Below are 24,750 nucleotides of genomic sequence, written 5' to 3' on the forward strand. Positions count from 1 at the left end.
GCATTTGAATGGTTTTTGACAGAGAAACCTAATGTTTATAAAATTTAAAAAAAATAAGGACTCGATCTTAAATAAAATAAAAGTATAGGAATCCAATTGTAAAAAGTGTGACAGTACAAGAATCTAAACTTACATTTTACCAGAAAAGATCATTCAGATACTGCCACGTATCAAATTAAATTGAATCTCAAATAGAATCTACGGCGGCACACGCCCTCCACACTCCTCTCATTTTTTCCTTTCCTTCTTCATCTCCTTCTTTGTATCTCATTTACTAATTTTAATTCACACCTCTGCAACTAAAATAAAACCAGATTAAATTATTCAAAAAAAAAAAAACAGATTAAATTTTCCATCAGGTTTTAACTAACCAATTACACTTCTCATCATTTCCATAATGGGTTAAGATACAAATATGACCCTAATGTTTACCCTCAGGCTCACTTTTCCCCCCAATGTTTTTTTGTGCTCAAAAATGACCCCGACGTTTAGGAAGTGGAACAAATTGGACCCCCAGTTAACGGTTGAGTGTTTCAGCGTTAAGTCTGCTGACATGGAAGCAAAATAGCCGTTGCCAAAAGCAGATGTGGCATTTACTCATGCCACCTACCCTCCCTCCATGCCTTAATCGAATAGAATAACCTCTGAACCCTAAAATTGAAAAAATTAACTTCATTTTACTCTCTTCTTGAAAACGGGATTACCCTCTTCTCTCTGTGCATTTACTGTGGGCAGTACATGTTTCTTCTCTTTACTCCATTTTTTTAATAAAGGACGAAGAAGACCAAGAGCAGCACGTTGGGTCTGAAAAAGGTAAGATTCTTTGACCTATTTTTTTAATTTTTTCTCTTTGATTGATGTTATTGGGGTCGGTTTTGATGGACCACTTTAATAATTGATGAATATTTAACTATTGTTGTGGGGTAGAGGAAAAAAAGAATAAATTTTTAGGGGACCACATTGTGAAATTAGAAACTGATTTGTTCAATTAAACCCTAATTTAAGTTGAATTGGGTTTAGGGATACTGTTAATATATTTCAATTTACAATAGCCCTAATTTGCTGTGCATTATTGGTTTTTTTTTTTATATTAAGAATCCCTAATTTGTTTGAACTGCCATATCCTGAATTATGTCACCCTAATTTGGTACATTTAACCCTAATGCAGAATGGAAAAGGGGATCAATATTAATTTTCATCATGGAGGTGAATGGCTTTCAGATCCTGAGTTAAAGTACATCAATGGAGATGTTGAGACAGTTTATAATTTTGATTGTGATTACTTAAGATTTGATGACATTGTGTTTAGATATGAGAACAGATTAGGGTTTAAAAATGTGAAAAACATATTTGTGCTTAAGCCTGGTAGAAGTTTGAATGATGGTTTATTTTTACTGCATAATGATGAAGGAGTTCAGAAAATGCTTAAGTATGTTAGTAGGTATTCATGGTTGTCAGAGATAGATTTGTATGCTGATCATGCAATAGATGAGCCTATATTTCATGATGTTATGTTGAGTATAGAAGGTCCCTCATCTGCTAGCATAGACCATACTGGTGTAGGGGCTGATGATGAGTTAATTGCTGATGATGAGTTAGTTGCTGGGCTAGGGAGTAAGGAGGTTGGGCCTGGTGTAGGGGATGATAATGAGTTAGTTGCTGGGCTAGGGAGTAAAGAGGTTGGGCCTGGTGTAGGGGATGATAATGAGTTAGTTGCTGGGCTAGGGAGTAAAGAGGTTGGGCCTGGTGAAGAAGTTGCTGATCCTGGAGAGCATGGTGGGCAGCATGGGCCTAGAGGTGGGTTGTTTGATATGGCTGGGCAGGATTTTGACAGGACTGGGTTGTTTGATGTGGATGCAGTTGATGAGCTGGGCCATATGTTCCAAGATGGCAATTTAGGTACACAACATAGTTGTGTTTATGCAGAAGAGCAACAAGCAGGTGGTAGGGGTGAGGTAGATCCAACACAGGGGAATAGAGAAGGGGGGGGGGGGGTGAAACAGAGCCTGTGGCAGATCATGCTGTCCAGGATCATGACTTTGATTATCCTCAGATAGACAGTACTGATGAGAGTGCAGATGATCAGGGAGATGACAGTGATGGTAGCAGTGAGGAGGAGCCTGTGGCAGGGGTTCCATTTGAGGTAAGGCCTGGACAACCTCACTTTCAAATTGGAATGACATTTACTAATGTTAAGGAAGCTAGATTAGCACTTGCAAAGTATGCTGTCTACAAGGGGGTTAAGTTGAAGATCAAGCCAAATGAGACCAAGAGAATTAGGGCAGTTTGTGTCACAAGTGAAAACTGTCCATTTGTGATACACATTTCACAAGAAGGAGACATTCCTGGGCTGTGTGTGAAGACCTTAAAGTCAGAGCATGACTGTTACAGGATTTTTGAAAATCCTAGTTGTACTGTAAAGTTCATTGCTGATTTTATGAAGAAGAAATTGTACAAGAAGCCAGATATGGCTACAAAGGACTTAAAGGCTATAGTGGAAGAGCAACTAAGGGTGAAGGTCTCAATTGCAAAGTGCAAAAGAGCTAAAAGGGAAATAAAACAAGAGTTAAATGGCAGTCACAAGGTTGAATTTGGGTATTTAGAGGCCTATGCTGCAGCTCTGAAAAGCAGCAATCCAGGAACCACTGCACATATAGACTTATGTACTCAGAGTTTGAGAGAAGGGAAGAGGGTGTTTAAAAGGATGTTTATTTGTTTTGATACTTGTAGAAGGGGTTGGTTGGCAGGTTGTAGGCCAATTATTGGGTTAGATGGCTGCTTCCTTAAAGGGACATGCAAAGGCATTTTATTATTAGCTGTGGGAAAGGATGGCAATGACCAGATGTTTCCCATTGCTTGGGCTGTGGTTGACAAGGAGACTAAGAACAACTGGGGATGGTTTTTGTGGTGGCTGTCAAGGGAGCTGAATCTTGAGGATGGAAAACACATAACCCTCATGTCAGACATGCAAAAGGTATGCTATGTGGTTTATTTTGCTTTGATTTATATCTTTTTGTGATTTAAAAGTTGCTGTGAAATGTATGAGGATGTTTATTTGTATTGTGTTGCCTGCTGTATTGTAGGGCTTAATCAAAGCAGTTAAAATATTGCTACCAGAAGTGGAGCATCGTATGTGTGCAAGGCACATCCTTGCAAATTGGGGCAAGATATGGAGAGGGGGTGAGATGGAGAAAATGTTCTGGATATGTGCTTGGAGCACATATCCAGAAGATTTTAAAGAAAATCTTTGCAAACTGGCTGAGGTGAAGCTTGAAGCAGTCACAGACTTGATTCATTATCAACCTCACACATGGTCAAGAGCCTACTTCACAAGCAGGTGCTCATCCTGGTCTGTTGACAACAATATATCTGAGTGTTTCAATGCTTGGATTAGAGAAGCAAGGCATAAGCCAATAGTGTCTATGCTTGAAGAAATTAGATTGAAGACAATGACCAGGATAGCTGCAAATAGGAATCTTGTAGACAAATGGGTTACCCCTTGGAGTCCAGTCTGTATGAACTTATTCCAAGATAACAAGGAGCTTGCTGCTGAAACATGTGAAGCTGTATTCAATGGGGATCATGGCTTTGAAATAGGTGATGGAGAGGACAAGCATACTGTTATATTGAATAGGAAAGTATGCACCTGTAGAGCATGGGAACTCACAGGAATCCCTTGTGCCCATGCAATGACAGCAATGCGCCACCTGAAGGTTGATCCAAAGGCTCACATATCCTTGTATTATCACAAGTCCAAGTATTTGGCAGCCTATCAGTTTTCTATGCAGCCAGTTCCTGGGAAAAAGTTTTTCAGAATAGATGAGCACAAGTCAATGGACCCACCCCCAGTCCCAAATATGCCTGGGAGGCCAAGAACGAAAAGGATTAGAGGTCTGCATGAGTCCCAACCAGGAACAAGGCTAAGCAAAAAAGGCAAAAAACAGAAATGTGGCAAGTGTGGAGTAGAGGGCCATAACAAAAAAAACTGCCAAAACCTGAACAGACCTCCACAGGTAACAAAATGAACCTAATTTTTTATTTAAATTAGTGTGGCTATATATGTAATTTTTTTAACTGTTATTGGACAGGCCCAGCCAGAAGAACAATTACCACATGGGCCTACTGTCCCTGTCTGGCTCAGTGCTTCAGCAGGCCATCAAGGGCCCAATGCTCCTTCATGGATAAGTGCAGCAGCTGGGATGGGTCCAGTAGCTGGGATGGGTCCAGTAGCTGGTATGGGTCCTTCTGCTGCCCCTAGTGCATCATCTGCTGGTGCAAGTACTTCAGCTGGCCCAAGTGCATGTTCTGCACCAACAACAAGAGGAACTGGCAGAGGGTCTGGTTCAAGAGCTCCTACTGGCCAAAGGAGAACAATTGTTGGGCAGAGGATGCAAGCTGCAGCAATGGCAAGAAGAACAAGCATGATGGCTACAAGAAACTTAACTGCAGAGAGAGGCTATGGGATTAGCTATGATGAAATTACAGGGGAAACTATCATGGATGTAAGTTCATATGTTGTGTGTTTTATGCTATGTGTTATTGTGTTGATATTTTGTATATGCTATGTGGTTGTGTTGATATTTTGTATATGCTATGTGGTTTGTTGATATTTGGTATTTTTGTTGGTGTTTGTGTGTTTTTGTTAGCCTGGAATGGCAACAGAAAGGAGCACTGAACCTGCAACTGCACCTGTGCCTCCACATATGGCTACTGATCCGGATCCTCAGATTAGAAGGCCTATTGCAAATGAAAGAGATATAAGGATGGCAAGGCCTCAGACTCAAGCTCAGACTCAGACAAAGTCTTATGCAAGAACTGTCCAATTCACCGGTGATGGAACTGAACTTCGCTATGCCACAGACTTGCCCTTTTCGATTCCTGGATTACAATGGCAGGGGGGTCCTAGTATCACAACCTCTCAGCTGCAGCAACAAAGGGATGAACAAGTTGCTGGCTTGCAGAATAGGGAAACTGACCAGAGTCTATGATCATACTATAGTCTGTTTTTGTTTGTTTTGAAAAACTATTGTAGTCTTTTAGATTGCTATTCAAACAATTTGGTGGATTGGTGATGACATGAACAACTAGTGTATGTCATGCACTACTTTTGTAACATAGGGCACTGAACACAGACTTGCCTGTTTTATGAAAACGTTTGTAATCATGTTGATTGGTGGAAGAACTTTTCATAAAACAGATCATTGCCATTAAACTTGCTGAAAGGAATTTCCAATTACAAAGCAAAAAATCCTACACTAATAGAACAAATGCCAATACAATCCATGAAATAATAGCACAAATATATGCCACATTCTTCTTTCTTGTTGCAGTCTTAATTTCTTCTTTGCCAATGACATGTTTTCTCTTCAATCTCCTCAACTCTGTCCACATACCATCAACCTCAGCTTCAAACTCACTATGATTTGCTCCTCCATCTTGCCTCAGTTGCAACTTCAGGACTCTAATTTCACTCTTCAAAACCGAGTTCTCTTCTACAAGATCATTAATCACATCTGCATTCCTACTGTTGACTGCATCATCAAACCACTCGAAATAATTGCACTTGCTTGAGTTCAATTGATTTCTCTGTCAACACAAAGCAATAGATTCAGAATCACCAACAATTACACCAACTTACAAAGAACACAGTTAACTAAGCTATCACCTTTGCAAATTATAAATAATAAACAAAATTAAAAACTAACTTACAACTGAGAAACGACAATTAAAAAACCTTCGCCCCGGATTTTCAACAGTCCATGATGTTCTTAATGGAGCTTTCAACCTCACCCCCCTACTTCTACAATGACAGAACCTCGGAGGCCCTTCATAATTAAATTGAAGAGCTGGTCCGTTCCGACGAGTGCGTGAGTCGACTGTAGATGAGGAGGACGACATGCTGGGTTCTTCGGATTTTGCTTGAAGTTGCAGGTTTCAATTGGATAAAATGAAGTTTGGGTTAAGTTTTTTCAATTTTAGGTTTCTTCTATTCGATTAAGGCATGGAGGGAGGGTAGGTGGCATGAGTAAATGCCACATCTGCTTTTGGCAACGGCTATTTTGCTTCCATGTCAGCAGACTTAACGCTGAAACACTCAACCGTTAACTGGGGGTCCAATTTGTTCCACTTCCTAAACGTCGGGGTCATTTTTGAGCACAAAAAAACATTAGGGGGAAAAGTGAGCCTGAGGGTAAACATTAGGGTCATATTTGTACCTTAACCCTTCCATAATCTAATAAATCTTCATATTTTACCTGATCACTCCGCACAATTTTTTTAATTTTTTTTTTTTGCAGGTCTTAGGGATTTTAAATGGAGCTTCATTCAATTTCAGCTCCTGCAATCACTAATCTGCACACTTCAATATCTATCCGTGTATGTCGTTACTAGCTTCTGTTTGGCTATCTGTATATAATGTGGAAAATTCCGATTATAAATATGTGTTGATTATTTTTTTGTTTTTTTAATTCTCAGGCGGTTCAGTCAGTGGATTTCTTAGGGTTATTATTCTCAAACCCTAATTTATCATGTAGGTTTAATAGAAGGCGGCCGATTAGGACTAAATCAAAACCGATAGCTTTAGCTTCTGCGTTTTCTAATGAAAATGATCAAGCGGAATTAGACGGTTTTGATGGAGGAACTCGAAAGCGTGATCTGCGTTATGAAAATGACGAAAGCTTTCATGTTTCGGATGTGGAAGTTGTTGGTTCGGTTTCGGAAGCAGAGTTTGTTCATAGTGTTGAACTTTTGGAAAGACAAGGGAGAGTTCTTGATAAATTGAAGGCTATTCAATTGCATGTTTTAGCATCAGAGCAATGGAATGCTTCTAAACTTCAATTGTGTCATAGGTAATTGTTTTTTCTTTCCATTATAACTTGGAAACTAAGTGTTTTTTGTGCTATTAGCTCAGTTTCTTATATAATCAGCACATACTGTTTCCTGTTGAAGGATTTGGAATTTGCACAAGTTAAATTAAGGGTGTGCTAGGTGTTAATATGATTGATTGTTCAAGTAATTAAAGGACCTAAATGACTATTGAATTCTCAAGCTTTCTAAAATAGTACACTTGAATCTAAGCAGGATAGATTGGAAAGAAATTGAAACATATCAGTAAAAATGGAAGTTGTTGTACAAACTGTAAGTGGTAAGCTATGAGATTTGAGAGAAAGTTTTGGTTATCTTGATTCTGTTGGTGTTGATGAGAATTGACTGGGTTTCTTCTTGCTGTATTGGTTCTCTTTTTATACTGCAGTTACATACTCCTATAGCTATGTTCCCATAATCCACAGTTTCTTCTATTCCCTCGAATATGTCCCATTATCCAACTGGAATTAGTTTTTTCCTGTAACTTGATAATGGTTATTTGCCACTTCCGGGAAACTAACTCTTCATTGATTTTGGGTTTCTAATTTGTTTGGCCAAAGTAAAAATAAAATATTTAGGCCATTTGGGCTTTAATTAATTGGTTAAAGCAAATTTTCTTTTTGGCATCTTATCTCTATGTTTCTATGTAAACAGGAATTATTTGGCAAGTGCAACGAACTTGATACATTATTTGGCATTGCGATGCCTTGATGTTGAAGAGCTGAAAGACGATCTCTCTTTAATTGGACTTCTAAATTTGGAGGCTATCAATTCACATGTCCTTGCAAGTCTTACGGCAATTATTCGGGTATTGGAGAACATGAAATCCAACACTCTAAATTTTGATAAAAACATCACTGGTGGTATATTCTCTAATAAGGGATTAGATCAACAAAAATTTGCAGCCTACACGGTACAAAAAATGAAGAATATTGCATCCTCTAATAGAGAATTGTTGTTGGGCCGACCAGAAGCTGGTAGAACCACTCACATCATGGTAACAGTTGGAGAGGAATCTACTATAAGTGAAACACTTATTACTGATCTTATGAAGTCGGGGACCTCCATTTTCCGTATCAACTGTGCGCATGGGACTCCTAGTATTTGGAGTGAGATAATCAAAAGAGTAAGAGAAAGTTCTCAAATGCTGGAAAAACCTTGTCGAGTTCTCATGGATTTAGCTGGACCAAAGCTCCGAACAGGAAAACTGAAGCCTGGTCCTGCTGCAATGAAGATTTCTCCCAAAAAAACTGATTTTGGGACTTTAATGTCTCCTGCTCAAGTTTGGCTGTCACACAGAGAAGTTGGTCCTCCTCCTCATTTGTCTCTTAATGCAAATTTATACATAGATGACCAAGAATTTCTCACACGGATTGAGGTGGGTGACATTGTAAGATTTTCTGATGCTAGAGGGAAAAAGAGGAGACTGAAGATTGCTGAAAAGTTTCATGTTTTTTCCGGAACTGGATATGTGGCTGAGTGTACTAGAACTGCTTATGTTCAGTCAGGGACAAAATTGTATCTGAAGGGAAAGAACAGGAGGTCTTTTGTCGGGGAGGTGGTAGATGTCCCAGCTACTGAGCCATATGTCAGACTTAGAATTGGTGACCTACTTATCATATCGCGAGATAGTGCTTCTCAAGAACATGAGCCATCTGTATCCACATGTGGTGCTCACAGGATCACCTGTTCTTCTGGTTACCTGTTTGATTCAGTGAAACCTGGTGAGCCCATAGCCTTTGACGACGGCAAAATTTGGGGAACCATTCAAGGAACAAGTTTATCAGAGATTGTAGTGTCGATCACTCATGCTGGTCTCAAAGGCACGAAACTTGGATCTGATAAATCCATAAACATCCCAGAGAGCATTATTCGGTTTGAAGGGCTGACTTCAAAGGATCTTGTGGATCTTGAGTTTGTTGCTGCTCATGGCGACATGTTAGGTGTCTCTTTTATACGAGATACTCGCGATATTGTTGTGCTTCACCAAGAATTGGAGAAAAGGAAACTTGAAAAACTTGGGATTGTGTTGAAAATTGAGACAAAGAGTGGGTTTGACAGATTGCCTTTGTTGCTGTTGGAGGCAATGAAGTGTGCAAATCCATTAGGAGTAATGATTGCCAGAGGAGACCTTGCAGTGGAATGTGGGTGGGAAAAGCTGGCTGATATGCAGGAGGAAATTATCTCTCTTTGTGGTTCTGCAAATATACCAGTAATATGGGCTACTCAGGTATTAGAATCGCTGGTAAAGTCTGGTGTACCCACTCGAGCTGAGATCACTGATGCAGCCAATGGAAGGAGGTAAGATGTACTTCGTGTGATTGAATTGTTTATTAATATATCTGATTGGCTTCTCTAAGTAAGTGGCACTAAACTTGCATAGTTTTTTTACGTGTGGTCCTAACATGGATCAATATTTATAGGCACTCATGGCCTTGAATCTTATATCAAGATCTTTTCACATATTAATTGAGGATCATTTCTTGGAGGCAGGATTTCTTTTTAGCCCAAGGCTAAATGATATGTGAACTACTTAGTCTACTTCTAACCTCCCGGCAGCCCGGGCTCAACGTCCCTTTAGCCTCGACTTCACTACAAAATTTACCTGTTTTTAAGAGCCTACCCCAGAGTGGGGGTGTTTCCGCCACTGTTTCTTGGTCTTTTTTGCTGTACATCCATCTTAAATCTATGTAACCGAACACTTAAGTTAGCTGTTGGAGTCAAACAGTTCCCATTCGACTCCAAAACAGTTAAACCAAACACCCAATAAGTTATTAAATTTGATGGTCGTTGTTCAGGGGTGAACCCACACTTTGATCATGGTGGGTTGTGGGCAACTCCCAACCTTTTAATCCTTTCTTTTTTTAAGACAAATACATGATATTTATTATTGTTAAATTATGAAATTGTCTCTCTTTCAATAATGTATTATCCACCTTATCTTTATATTCATATCTTATATATTAGAAATAAAATTTTAATACGTGAAAATTTTGCTCCCAAGTAATGTTTCGTTTCGCCCCTGTGGTTGTTTCATCACTATGAACGTAGTTCTTACTAACAATTCTTATAATATCAAAATAATGGGTTTTTTTCTTTAATTTATCTTAATTATGAATTAAATTTTTGTGATATGTTCTAATTTTTGGTGTATTTTATTCGTGATGACAGAGTAAGCTGTATAATGATGAATAAAGGGAAGCACATTGTTGAAGCAGTTTCAACTTTAGACAACATTCTTCATTCCAACTCCACAAAGGTGAAAACAGACATAAAGGTAGATTATACTTTGTAGCATTTCTTCTGATACTAGTCAAGTTCTCCAATGTCAGCAATGGCAATTCTATTTGAATTAGTCAAAGGCTTGACAACCGGATTTATTTCGACAATTCTGTATATATCTTTTGATAGCTTTATATTTTTTTTATTTTTTTTATCAGTAATTTTTAAATAGAAGTATGAATCTTTGGAGAGAAAAATTCCCCGAGACCTTAAAAACACAAATATGTAAAACCGTTTTGTTTTATTTAGAATACTACATGAGTCGGGTATTGTATTACATATTACAGTGAGGTTTAAAGCATATAGATGCCTTTATAATGCTGATGACTAGTGAAAAACATCACAAAAATTAAGAATCAAATGTAGACTAAATTATATTGTTTTCAGTTCTGGTTTTCTTTCTATTTTCAGAAATTATTGTCCTGTCATGAATATATCAACCTGTTAAGAGTTGAAACATCGTTATACAACGTTATAGTCAAGCTCTGAATACTATTTAAATACTTTAACCACACGGAAACTGAATACACATCTGCAATGACTTGGAATACTATTTAAACACTATATATTAGATTCCATCTTAAAACCAATTGGTATTAAGTGGAGGTGCCCAACCAATATATAAACACATGTCCACTCACACACACAATCAATGTGGGATTTCCCACTTTAACACTCCCCCTCACGCGTAGCGTGTACGGGCCGAGCAACAAAGTCCCCCTCACGTAAATCTCACGTGGGCCGGGCCAAACTCAAATTGTGTGAATGGACAAGGCTCTGATACCATGTTAGATTTCATCTTAAAACCAATTGGTATTAAGTGGAGGTGCCCAACCAATATATAAACACATGTCCACTCACACACACAACCAATGTGGGATTTCCCACTTTAACACTATAAACTAAAGAAATCAAAAGAAAAAAAGAATTTGATTGCGACGGACCTCTTCTGCGACTTTATGTACACTACATACTGTAGAGAGATAGATAAAAGAACACTTTATAGGAAATTAATAGAATGAAGTACAAAAACCTCTAAAATTCAGCATCATTTCGAGTAAGGGCTTGAACTAGCATACATGCAATTGCAGAAACACCAGAGTTATTACTTACAGCTGAATTAGTTCTAAATTTAATGTCGATTAGCATCACAATCAAATAGAAAAATAACAGAGAATTAATAGTATCTTCACACATAATGTTCTTTGGCTGTAAAGCTAGGTTCTGCAGGCTTCTCCGTTAAGCTTGGCTCACAAATGCGAGTATGCCTGTGAGTACGGAGTGCGTTAGCAGCAAATCTCGAGGCATACATGGTAGCACCTAAACTTAGCAAGTTGTTTCTACTTGTCTTGGCTAATGCTTCTTCCATCCTATTGTCCTCTTGAAGGAGAAAGTCTGCAGGCTTGTTTTTATGAGACCTTCGCCAAGCAGCTTGTATCAAGCATGCTGCCCGAGTCCTCCAATATTGTGAGTATAACTTGGGTACATACTGTTGTTTTCGATGAAGCTTGAATTGAGCAATAAGAAATTTTAAGTCGTCAGCCTTTAGGACAAATACTTCAACTTCAGTATGGGTTCGAACAGATGATGTCGAGATAGGAAGGTTATACACGGAAGAGATGGGATTTAGGGCCCACGACACCACTTCTTCTCCCAAAAGATCACCAGCCTTAAGGTATACAGAGCTAAACAAGCCATTTCTGTCACTGCTGTTTCTAATGCTTAATAATTCGCCTCGAATGATGAAGACAATCTCATCAACTAGGTCTCCTTCTCTACGGACATAGATTTTCTCTGCATATACCGTCTGCTTGAGTCGTTCACATATTGCATCCACAAGTTGTTCACTCGGATCTTCAAAAATTTGCGCCTAGACAAATACACTCCCGATATTAAGGAGAAAACATAGAAGAATAGCGTGCTTTAATTAAAGATGAATAGATTTTCAACTTGGTGAGTAACTTCTAATTACCTTGAGATGCATGGATCATTTTCATAACTAGTTTAATTACGAGACACAAAAAATAATCGAGGACTGAAAAGTACCACCACCTAAGTACTTAGGACTTAGGAGTTTCTCGTTTTACTATCTTTTCAAGATATGGAAACTAAAGAAACTGAATTTCTGTATTCTGATCGCTAATGAAATTCAAAGCAACAAGCGTCTCGGAATCAAGTCAGACAGAAAAAATCTTGAATTTATCCATATATTAAAGGTAGCAGAATTCTTTTTATAAGAGGAACAATAAATTAACAAAAGCACTGACATCCTATAAATCAAAGGTGAAAACTCACTTTCTTTATTATATCCCCACAGAGATGGCGTGTTATGTCCCTTCTAAGGTTGCTGGGAAGATTATTTAGTAGATTATCTGCATCAAGAACTTGGTTCTTTTCCCATTTGAGTTGTTGGTTTCGCCTAACATCCTCTCGGAATACGTCCGGAAGGAAATGAGTGTCCATCCAGCTTTCTACTTCTTGCCATTTCATCTTCATCTTCTCTGTTGCTATCCTTGACGACATCATTGACAACATGGTTTCCTGCTTCATGGGAAGTAATGTCAGTAAATATCAAAATGTCAGGAGTAAGACCCGATCATAAAGCCTTCAATTGAAAGATACAAATAAGTTACATATATATAACAGTAACTCTAAAAAAGTGACTGCATAAAGTTACCTGTATAATACCAATGACCAAGGAGACGAGCACCAAGCCACAAACAAAAATGGCAAGCGCAAAGAAGATCTCCAGAACACTAGTACTCGTTTTGAGGTTCTGACCTAAAGTGCTGGAACAGTATTGAATGAGTAACGACAGGTGTAAAGACTTGTGATCACACTCATTTTTGAGATCAAAGTTATCATCAGATGTATATATCCTTATAAGGATGATGACATAAAAGGGGCAGCAATACACATCCATGCATGACCAAACACAAGCTTGCAACAGATGCAATTGATAAGAAACTAAAGAAAATTTAATGTGCAAGGGAAGTGTTGCGCTTAGAACCTTCTACTTTTATACCTTCTATATCATAGACTAGACAGTCAGGGTACATATTTTAACTGTTTACCTGATCTTCTATTCGGTCTAGCTTCCCTATACACCCTAAATTTAACTTAAACTTTTCCTTTAAGTTATTCTAAACCAATTATCTATTATTTCTGAGCTCGTCTGTTGATATAAATTGGTAATAGCGACAAGCTCTGAATTATATCCAAAGTTACAACTCTTTTCAACAAGAGAAGCTGATCTTTTCATCAACACCAAAAAAAGGTTGAGTGACTAAATCTAGGATGAATTTAATTGTAGGGCAAGTGTATTAATTTTTTTTAAAAAGACGAACTATACAGTGCCTGTGTGGATCGCAGTGGTTGAAGAGTGGACAGTAGAAAACAGGAAAACATCTCTATAAATAAATCATCATTGCCAAATCATCAATGTACCAAAAACATTAAATTCTACTCTTGCGTTCTGCTCTATGTCTATTGCCACAGTTTGCATGCTAGTAGAGCGCACAAGGTCTAAGAATAGCAAAATATGAAGAAAAGTAAATAAAAGAGCACACGAGTTCTTATTGACAAATTTAAATATTTACTTATATATATTACCAACATATAACATCAAAAGTGACAAAATAATTTATTTTACAAACCTCAGATTTTGTAGAGACCACCAAAAACAGTACATGAGCTTCAGCCAAATATTTGTCGACTCCAGGATGCCAGAGTTATGGGCATTGATGAATATGCCAAAATCAAAGGGTGATCCACCCTCGAAATCAGTAGGGCAGCTAGTATTCAAAATCATGTGAACCTTTTGGTAATATTCATCTTTAGAAAGTCCATTGCAATCCAATGCACTGCTATTACATTCAGCATGACTTCCACAAGCTGCTTGCCAGCAATCCATTTCCCGTCCTATAGCGAACAAATACCAAAATCCCCCAAGAACCTGAAAATACAGGAATCTTCTGATCAACAATAGAAGTATGAAATTGTGCAAATATGTGGTAACATGCACTTGTAGATTGTTCTAGCCCTTATAATGCTCAATGCAAATGACATACATGATTGGGTTCTCAAAACCTTGCAGCTGTTTCATGAAGACCTCCTCAGTTAAAGTGCAATTTAAGAAGGCATTTTTCACATCGAATTAGTGAATGAGCCAATGTTGAGAAACAGATCGAGATCACATAGTGCGACTAGTAGCTAGTTTAACTACCAGATTGTGAGTCTCATCATAATTAATGTTGATTGTTGCGTGCAACCTTGAGCAACTAGGCAAGCTTATATCATGTAATGGACCCATCAACCTCAAACTAAAGATAGTAAATCCATTTTGACCCAATGATATAAGTAAAGCAACAGTTGTTTGGTTAGCTTCAAACCAAAAATATGAGGCAACTAAGCTTGACAATGCAAGGTTCTAATATTAATCCTAGTTTGATGCATACGTTCAGCAGTGTAAGGACATGAAAAATTTTGTAGGATACCTTAAGTTAGCCATGTTAGCACTAATATATTCACCACCATCATCATTGTATAAGCTTTTAAAGAAAAAGCCTGATGAATGCAAAATAACAATATTGATATAAGCAACGGCAAATGTAAAATTAAGCAACAAGAAAATCAAATTTAAATAGATAGTAGTTTGTAAGAATGGATGCAAAATAACAATATTGATTAAGCAATAGCAAATGTAAAATTAAGCAACAAGAAAATCAAATTTAAGTAATGCCAGATAACTATGGAATGAAATAGAAGCTTACATGGGCAGCCCAAATGTAAAAAGTGAGAGCCACTGCGACTCTATTCCTTGAGAGTCCTGACCTCCCATTAGAACTGTTCACTGTTTCTTGAAACAGTTTGCCGAATCGAAGTAACCTTGGAACCAACTGGAACGAGACGATAAATTTCAACAAATTTTTGGTATTCAAAACGTTTGATCCTCCCATTTTTGGAATGATAAAAAAAATAGCCACCTGCATGTAAAATCAGGCTAATTGTGTCGAATGTGTGAGATATCCACATACAACTCAGTCTTACAAGAAGAAATTCGAACCAGCAAGTTACAAAAGTTAATCAGTAAGTTTTTTACCCAAATGTCAGCAACACAAGTTGCATGTATGGAGAATACATGAGATAAAGGGGCATAATTTCATCTAGACCAATATACTCTAAGCAAATTTTCATCCATATAAACACAGGACATGCAATTTGGCTGCAGGAAGAAGGTCTCTGTACCTGTGGGAGTGGAAGTGTTGCCAGAATGTCAATCAGAAAGTATAATTTCAAATACCTTCTTGCTATCATCCACGAATCTACAACAAGATCACTGCGTGCAACTACTATATGAGAACGAGCATAGAAACCAGTGTGAAATTGGAGAATGATGTGGAATATGTAAAAGATATCTAAGGCGCAACGCAGAGTAGCAGCCACTGTTTCCAGCTTTTTGTCCAACCGAAGGCATTTTCTAGAATTATCAATCTCAGGGACATAAAAGAACAAGGGGTCTAGTGAGACAGAAACTGCACAACATACTAAGAATATCTTGTTACACCTTCGAAGAAATGGCTCCTGTGGGTCAAAAACTCGCTTCCTGATACAACTAACCTTTGTCAGTAACTTCCAATGAAAAACGGAGATAAGCATAGCCACATCGATGTTAAAGAAACATATTCAATTGCGTACAAGGAATTTATATCTTTAGCATATTACAATTTTCATTAAGAAGCAAAATGTGAGTAGGCGGGCCAAATGAAGATGGCCAGCAAACAGAACCACAAAATGGAAATCGAAACCCAATGAAGAAATCCTAGCAACATGAGAAACAAATACTTAGAGTGCAGCTAAATGAAAACGACGAAAAAACAAACCCAACAAATTGCAAGCTGCAAAAATCCAGAAACATGAAATACTCAGCTAAAAGTAGTACCAGAACCAAAAGAAATAGTAAAAATGTTGCTATGGAGTTCCAATCCACCGCCTTTTTCATAAAGAACGTGTTGTGAAAGCTACACGCGCAATAAAACCATTGAAATAATTGCAAAAAGAACAAAAGGCTTTTTTGCATAACAATAATTGAACAAGAATAATAAACAAAATAGAAATGATAAGAAATGATCACACAAGAACACAAATTTAACCAGGTTTGTCAATTGCCTACATCCTCAGAGCAGCCGTGAAGATTTTTTCTTATATCAAATCAAAGAGTTAATAGTGTTTATATATACTAAATTCCTAGCCTAGAAGCAATTAAATGTTTTCCCATGCTTCTATCCAATAGGAATAGACTCATTTCCCATTGCCCCTAACATAACAAAATAACCAAGAAACCAAATTTTACTAGAAATAGGTCAAAAATCCCGCTTGAAACTTCTATTTTCCAGAAACTCAGTGAGACATTAGTGAAACCATAGCGAAACTAACCCGATTTTTGACACTTTCCAACAGGATGAAGAAAGCAAACTTCTTCATGACACGTCTCAGCTACTTTACAAAGTAAATGGCCTAAATTCATGGAAGAGATAATCGAGAAACAAGCCCTATTAACAGAAAACGAAATGCAGTACTTGTATGCAGACTAATAGCTTACTACAGTAACTAAAGGAGTTCCAAATAAGTGATTGGTTAAACTTGCAACTGCCAAGTATGCTGTGTGTCAACCTTTAAATCATCAACTGATAAATAAGAAATAATAAAGACTTGAATCCAGCTAATTTACATAGATATCTTGATGCAAGACTAGAGTAATAATAACTAAATAAAAGCTGAAAATATAGAAATAAAACAAACCTTGCAACAATCACTTGCCAGCACTCCATGACTATGTTAAAGAACAAACCTACTGGTAAAATGGAAGGTAACTAAACTGACAAGTTACTAAATTTGAGTTCTACACTTCACTTTTAGGCTCTGTTTGTATTGGGGGTAAGGAAATTTTACTAGATTTATAGATACTAGAATTTCATTTTTCTAAAATTTCATTTTTCTCAAATTTAAAGACTATTTTCATAATTATAGACTTTATAGTAATCTTTCTTTATTTTACAATCCTTTTAAATTATATAAAAAAAAGAGTATATATAATTTTCCCTTCTTTTCCTATTTCCACCTTTTTATACTTTCACTTTTTACACAATCAACTCATCCAAACAGAGTGTTAATATTGACAAAAAAAAAAAAAACAGATCGTACAATAAAAAATTAAAAAGATCATGTGAGGTGTCGTTCTATCTAATATAAAATTATATGCAAAGGAAAAAGGTATAACATTCCCCTTCATGTTTACAGTGAGGAAAGGACTGGCCCTTATATTTATTGGTAGATCCAATTGCTCTAAAACCAAGTCAAATTCTATTATTTATGCCCCTCCTTAAGCAAAACAGGATAAATTCTACCAAAATCAAACAGATATGAAATTTGACAAAAAAAAATACAAATCCCAAGCTTAATCACCATAACACACAGAGAAGTAAAACATACGAACCAGGCATCTCTGCTGCTAATAAGAGGAAGGTGGAGCTGCCGCAGGTTAATTAAGACGACTTTCAAATGCTCGGATGGTTTATAAGGAGAGAAATCGGCGATGAACTCTTAGAAATTGGCGATGAAATCCAAGGAAATTATTTGCGCTCGGCGATTATTGTTTGATTGTGTAGTTTGAACAAATTGTATCAAAAGAGATGATAATTTGAGCAGGTGCTTGTTGGCGCTATAAATTAGAGGCAACAGTATAAAATATTTGGCGCAAATTTGAATCTTTGCCAAAAGAAGTAGAAAAGAATTAACCATAAAATTATAAAAAAATCATTTATTTATTTATTTTTATCAAAAAATCATTTAAAATTTCAAATGTACACTTTAATCCAAAATTTTCATTTTTCTGTAAAAAATAAGAATAATTCACCTTTTACGCGTTTATTTTTTCCTATAAAGAGTAGGTCATAATACATTTTAATGCATCTTTAATATGGAGCATATAAAACGAGAATTTTTAGATGTTGAGTGACAATATTTTTTGAAAAGTGCATTTTCAATTTTTTTGCCATTTTTGGACTATTTTTGAAACTTTTTTCAAAAGTAAATCGCAGTTTATTTGGACTATTTTAGCAACTTGCTTTTTTCTAAGATTTTATAGTAAAAAGATAAAATAACAAAAGATGTTGTCTCATGCAAATGATTAAAAATCACGTTTTATACAAAAACAACTATGGATATATAAAATTAATCAACAAAGGTCTAGTCTACCCCCACAAATTTGGTACAAAAAATCAATTAAAATTAATTTGCGGTTTTATAAAGAACACCATGAATTAGCATTTTATATCATTTACCCTTCAGATGAGTTGTCAAAATATGATCAATGTATTATACATTAATTGGAGCTGATATGACAGAATTATACCTTTGTTGTAAAATTAATAGTAAAAAACTCTTTAAACAAAAAATTTAATAAAAAGCGAATTAAAGCTGGAAATAAATACAATTTATATATATCATTACACAACATGTAAATGTAATACAGTAAGTTACACAAGCATGCTTCCTTCCTCTACTCTCATTCCTTTGTTGGCTGAAGTAATTCTATTTTACTCTGTACACAACAATCAGATACATTTTTTAGAAAATAAAAACAAATCTACACCTATCGTTCTTCAGCTGTGAAATCAGGTTCTGAAGGCTTCTGAAGTAGCATCGGTGGAAGCCTCTCCGGTATCCTTGCCTTACGCGTGCTACCGCTTCGGCGTATAGCACGAAGTGCATTAGCAGCAAACCTCGACGCGTATATAGTGGCACCTAAACTCGGCGAGTTTCCACTCGTCTTGGCTAACGCATCTTGCAACCTATTCTCTTCCTGTCGGAGAGACTCTTCGAGCTTCTTTTTATTATATCGACGCCATGCAGCTTGTATAAAGCATGCTGCCCAAGTCCGCCATTGTTGCGAGTAAAGCCTGAACGTGTGCCGAAGTTGCTTACTGTGAAGCCGGCGGAATTGAGATGCAACAAATTTCAAATCTTCAGCCACTAGGGCAAATGCTTCGACTTCCGTAAGAGTTCGAACAGTTCTCGTTGATATAGGAAGATTGGATGAGGAGTTGGGATCTAGGGCCCAAGTCAGCAGTTCCTCTCCACAGAAATCGCCAGCCTTGAGGTATTCAGAGTTAAAGAAGCCGGTTCTTCCGCCATTAGTGGTTATTGTTAATAGCTTCCCTCGCATGATGAAGAGCATCTCATCGACTGGGTCTCCCTCTCGAACGATGTAGCTTTCCTTTGTGTACAGTGTTGGCTTTAGACGATCGCACATTGCATCTAGTAGTTGCTCATCCATTTTTTCAAACATAGGCACCTATTGACGTATTCAGGACATGAGAAAAATTAAAAAAATTCCGCAGAGTAAAGAAAGGGTTTCAAAGGAAAAGAATTTTTTATTGTGATCTCCAATAAGCAAATTATATTACTCTTGCTTATGGATGGTTCCAATTACGGGTGCACAAGACCGAAAATGAAAAAATAAATTGACAAATTTGGTTTGGTTTTATTTGAGTTTTTGGTTTTGTTAGGTTTTGGATGTAAAAAATTAAAAGAGAAATATTTGTAGCTTATCCTGGATTGATTCAAACAAGGAAGAATAAAACATTTCATAAGGAAAATACTGAAACAGCGTATTGACCTCCTAAATAAGAAAGGAGAAAAGACTCACCCTCATAAGCAAGGCCAAGCAGAGATGACGCTTTATGTCCCTTCGAAGGTCCCTGGGAAGATTGCCAACAAGATTTTCTTCATTGACACCTCGGGTTTCTTGCCATTTGTATTGTTCATGTCGCCTAATCCGTTCCCTCAGATTCTCAGGAAGCAAGCGGTGAGACATCCACTGCTCTGCATCTCGCCTCATTACTCTCATTTCCTCCAACCTTGTGGTAGTGGATTGCAAATATGTCTGTTTCACGGCAAGTTTAGGTTATGAAAAAATTTCAAACCAAGAAAACTGAATTTTGTACTCAAAAATTCTGCTCATAAAAACTTATCAGGTAAACCCAACAATTGTAAACTTCAAAAAATTAATGTTGTAAGAGCAAGTTGAACAACTCAACTGAGAGAGAATAAATGTAGTTAAAACAGTATATAGCGACCAATTTAACAAATTGATAATGAAAGATTCCACTAGAAAGTATTTAGAACTATCAATGACATCAAATGTAACAGCTGAAAAATTCATGATAACAATGAGCCTTTACCGATTGTGAGAATGATACAGGCAGAGGGTGGTGCATGCAATGCATTGAAAAACTAATTCTGTTCATACGCTTAAGCAGGTTGCTTGCAGAGAGCACAAGATATAATAATAATGATAAAAAGGCACCAACCTGCATATTTCCGATGAGAAACGAGAACAGCACCAAGCCAAAGATAGAAATGGCAACTGCAAATAAAATTTCCGGAACAAAAGTACTTGTTTCAAGGTTTTGACCAAGAGAGCTGCAAAAAAGGAACACGAAACGAGACACCAGTTAGCCCTTCTAAATATGTATGGAACTCAGATGCTAGAAAATCTATAGCAAAAATGCATTGAGAAATACAAAATAGAAAAGGGGATTAAGCAAAATTTTACACAGGACTGAAAAAAATTACATTTTACCAAGACAGAACAACCGCCGCCAGATAAGACAGATATACCAGAATCAATAGATGTCATTTATGTCCAGGACAATGCAGTTTAAGAACATTAAAGATTGTTTCCAAGAATGATGCAAAGAGAATATGACATAAATACCTCAGATTTCGCAGGCCCCACCAGAAACAAAAAAATAGTTTTCTTGGAAAATCATTAGAAGCCACAACTCCAGATTGAAGGGCGTCGAGGAATATTCCAAAGTTAAAAACTGTTGTATTTGGGTTTTGTACAGGGCAGATATCATCCAGAAAGGTTTTGTTTACTCCCGCTTGGTTACCACAATACAACATATCACGTACACAGCCAGTATGATTATCACAAGCTTTTTTCCAGCACACGCTTTCCCTTTCTATGGAAAACAAGTACCAAAAGGCTCCAAGTACCTAGAAAGAGTAACTGATCAATCAATAAATAATGGCAACAAAAGCTAGATCAGAAGTCCAGAAGCATGCAAAACTGTAATTCTCCCAAGTTAGGGGTAAATAAGATATTAAGCACGTCAAAATCAAAACATCAAAAATGCACATGCCAAAATCATAGGCGTCATCAGAATCAGAGATTCAGAATGCTTCAATGCAATAGTCGTTCATGTTAAGATGAAGTGAAAACTAAAGGCAAAACAGATACCAAACACTCAACGACATAAGTTGACTCTACTGACACACTTACATAAAAAGAGGTGAATATCTCCCATATCCTAATATTTTTAAGCGTCAGTAACCCTGTTGGTAGCTATTTTTAGTTCAATATGCGCACTCCTTGAAACTTTGAGAATTACCATGTAAACGCAAAATAGTTATAATTGACCTAGTTATCTACCTCATGCCCCCATGCTACAGATAACAACTGTGTACACTTTAAGTCATGTTCGTGGCTAGTAAGATTTTGCATGAAAGTGTTCGCAAGAACAAAGTAATAGCTTCCTAGTATCAACACTTACATGACTAGCAAGCATGTAAAGCAACAGATTAAATGCAGCTCCAGCCCATGCAGTTTCTGTAAGAATGCCAGAAGTTCTTGTAACTTCCTTATACAATGGATATATACGCATCAACCTCGGTACATACTGGAAAAAAACAACAAATTTCAACAAGTTCTTCGTGTTCAAAGCTTTTGAGCCCTTCATCTTTGGAATGATGATAAAAATTACGGCCTAGAACAGAAAAGCAAGTTAGAAATCGACAAACATTATGAGCTATAAAAACAATAACACAGAGAACATTGATCAATAAAAATTCCTTCGACGCCATTTTTAAACCTAGGTAGGCTGGGTTACTCAAAACAACTTGCATTTCTAAGTCAATTCTTTTCTAATATAAACCAATCGCACTTGGTTTGATGAATAGTTGAGGCCATCCTCCAGACGTTTTTCAGAGGCTTAAGATTAAGGGGAGGAGGATTTTAATAAGAGATGTAAAAAAGTCCATACAATTCCAAAAGGAAGATCCTGCACATCAGTACAGATCTCCCTACTGAAAAAATTCTAACAAGTCAAAAGAATATACAAGCAAAGAAGAGAAGTATCCCTCACCTGCGGGAGAGGAAGGACAGCAAGAATATCGATTAAAAAATATGTTGACAGGTACCGCTTAGCTATTTCCCAAGTATCTTCAACTAAGACACCTCTTCCAAAGACTCGAGAAGATGGAGCAATAAAGCCGGTCCGAAACTGAAATATGATATGAATAATATAAAAAATATCTGTGAACCAACGCAGAACACTGGCTGTAATCTCCATTTTGTGGTCCAGATCAAGACACTTCTCATCATCATCAATCACGGGCACATAAAAGAACAAAGGATCCAAAGAAACAGCGATCAGACATGATAACACAAATATCTTATTCCATCTTTGAAGGAATGGCCCCTGTGGATCAAGAATTTTATTCCTAGACTTCAAGCCTTTAGCAACAGCATTATTAAAGGAATATGATTTTATTGATTTTCTAATCCTTTTAATATTTTCAGACCCGGATTCAAATCCTCTTTCAAACTTCTCTAAAACCCAATTTGTAGTCATCCTAAATTTTCCTGAATGTATCCCATCATTCGCAGAATATCTTGCTTCATTACTTTTCTCAGACTTCCAATCTTGAAACCTGGACATATAATCAACAAGAAATCTCAATCTATACTGTAAATGGAAAAAATAAGTTTTGCGACAACAACGATAAGAAATGTAAAAGAACACCCAAAAACTGAATGATCACAGCAAATCACATTTTAAGACAAGACGGAAACAATTGATGACGGGCAGGCATAGCCATAGATGTCCAAATAGATCATTAAATTTGCAAATTAAACTACAAGTATAATCACACATGGAAGTATACTTGGAGACTCCAGTGGTAGTCCAACCAAGGGTTGAAACATACTGGTGCCATGGCACGAAGACAAGATATGACACAATTCCACTAATCGGGTCTTAAGCTTAAACTATGGAAGTACTTCATTAATTCAAAAGGCAAAACAAAACAAAAGTTAGCAAAAACTGAAACTACTACATGCATACATAAGCACATTTAATAGAAACAAACCTCACAAACTTCTCCTGTGGATAATTCATGTCTATAACTTGAACTAACTGAATCAAGTTACAAACTGTACTGAGAAATCAGCCTTCAATACATAAATAAACCGAAAAATCCTCTTCATGTACCGCAAAATAAGCAGACATACACTCCTGTACAACAGTTTCAAAGTAAAAATATAACATTAAAACAGGCACATTCCCTCAACTCAAACACTAAACAAATCTCACTAAAAACATTTTTTTTTGCCGGAATCACTAAAAACAATGAATGAATCAAAAACAACATATTTTTCAAAATAAAAAGATTAAGACTTTGCAGTACATTTACCGTACAAATGTGAAAAAATATAAAAATTTAATCTTTTATTTGTTTCAGTTCGTACCCGGATAAATAGGAAACTTTCCTAGCCCTAAATTATCGGCATTTTTTCAGTTTAATACAAAATAACCGTTTTTGATTTCATTAAAACATTCCGTTGACAAAAACTTCAAATTAACAGTCAAAAGAATCCAAATTTGATGCTTATAACTGTCCTAAAAACTCAATTAGTATAAGAAATTGGAGAAAAATAAACATACCAGTGAAGGACAAGATTGAAAAGAAAAGTTGAGCAAATTCAAAGCTGAGACTTTTCTGGTTAATATCGAAGTGATGACTTGGAACGGAAAAAGATGGGTGAAGAGGAAGCTTCCTAGCAATTGACTGGTTCTTCTCTTGATTGTTTTCTTCGATTTAAATTTTTAAAAAATAAAATGAAAATGTAATTAAGTTTTTAAGTTTTTAAGTCAGTGCTGTACCAAGGCGTAAAATTCTTGTGATACTGGGTCCTACTGTATTGCTTTTGAGGTTTGATATTGTTTTACTTTCTTTAATAATTTAGTGTCTGATATTTTTAGGTAAATTAGTTTTTTATGTCTTGTGTTTGACGACGGGGTTTTTCTTTTAGATTTGACTTTCGTTGTCTTTGATAGTTTTTGAAGTTAATTGTCTGACTAATTATTTAGGACAGATTTAAAAAAAAAAATATTTAGGACTCGTTTGGTCGGAGTAAGTTAGCTATAGAAATAGAATTTCCTGGAAATAATAAATAATATTTATTTAGTTTATTTTATATATCCTATTTTCCGGATAATTGATAGTTGAACTTCCTCTTAATTAGGAAAATAACTTTCTTAACAAAATATAAATAAGTTGTACTTTCTTAAATAAATATATGTAAAATACAATAATATTTTTATATTTAATTGTTTTAATTATTGTCAAGAATTTTATTATCTTTATCATTTAATGTATAAAAAAATAATTTTCCTAAAAAGTTGAAAAATAAACCAAATATAATATTTCTTACTTCCCTAATAATTAAACTTTTAAATAATTAACTTCCCAGAA

At 36.3% G+C, this 24,750-nt stretch overlaps 3 protein-coding genes across 3 annotated transcripts; 1 reads left to right on the forward strand and 2 right to left on the reverse strand.

The window, feature by feature from the left end:
* The first annotated feature begins 223 nt into the window (after positions 1-223).
* Positions 224-10,425, forward strand: LOC126671938 (plastidial pyruvate kinase 4, chloroplastic). Its single transcript, XM_050365774.2, has 5 exons — positions 224-359; positions 6,297-6,375; positions 6,475-6,848; positions 7,519-9,165; positions 10,036-10,425. Exons 2-5 carry the CDS (start codon positions 6,313-6,315, stop codon positions 10,157-10,159), a joined length of 2,208 nt encoding a protein of 735 aa, XP_050221731.1. The 5' UTR covers positions 224-359; positions 6,297-6,312; the 3' UTR covers positions 10,160-10,425.
* A 705-nt stretch (positions 10,426-11,130) lies between these two features.
* Positions 11,131-17,616, reverse strand: LOC126671946 (cyclic nucleotide-gated ion channel 1-like). The gene is made up of 7 exons (XM_050365788.2): positions 16,948-17,616; positions 15,394-15,751; positions 14,919-15,131; positions 13,803-14,101; positions 12,824-12,935; positions 12,442-12,687; positions 11,131-12,016 (listed from the first exon to the last, which is right to left on the reverse strand). Exons 1-7 carry the CDS (start codon positions 16,974-16,976, stop codon positions 11,336-11,338), a joined length of 1,938 nt encoding a protein of 645 aa, XP_050221745.1. The 5' UTR covers positions 16,977-17,616; the 3' UTR covers positions 11,131-11,335.
* Positions 17,617-18,618: 1,002 nt separating this feature from the next.
* LOC126673440 (cyclic nucleotide-gated ion channel 1-like) lies at positions 18,619-24,111 on the reverse strand. The gene is made up of 8 exons (XM_050367590.2): positions 23,940-24,111; positions 23,365-23,510; positions 22,359-22,926; positions 21,768-21,980; positions 20,927-21,210; positions 20,520-20,631; positions 19,856-20,092; positions 18,619-19,501 (listed from the first exon to the last, which is right to left on the reverse strand). Exons 2-8 carry the CDS (start codon positions 23,391-23,393, stop codon positions 18,800-18,802), a joined length of 2,145 nt encoding a protein of 714 aa, XP_050223547.1. The 5' UTR covers positions 23,394-23,510; positions 23,940-24,111; the 3' UTR covers positions 18,619-18,799.
* Between the last annotated feature and the right edge of the window lie 639 nt (positions 24,112-24,750).

Source organism: Mercurialis annua, linkage group LG3 (genome assembly GCF_937616625.2).
Source record: "Mercurialis annua linkage group LG3, ddMerAnnu1.2, whole genome shotgun sequence".
In the NCBI taxonomy this organism is placed as follows: domain Eukaryota; kingdom Viridiplantae; phylum Streptophyta; class Magnoliopsida; order Malpighiales; family Euphorbiaceae; genus Mercurialis; species Mercurialis annua.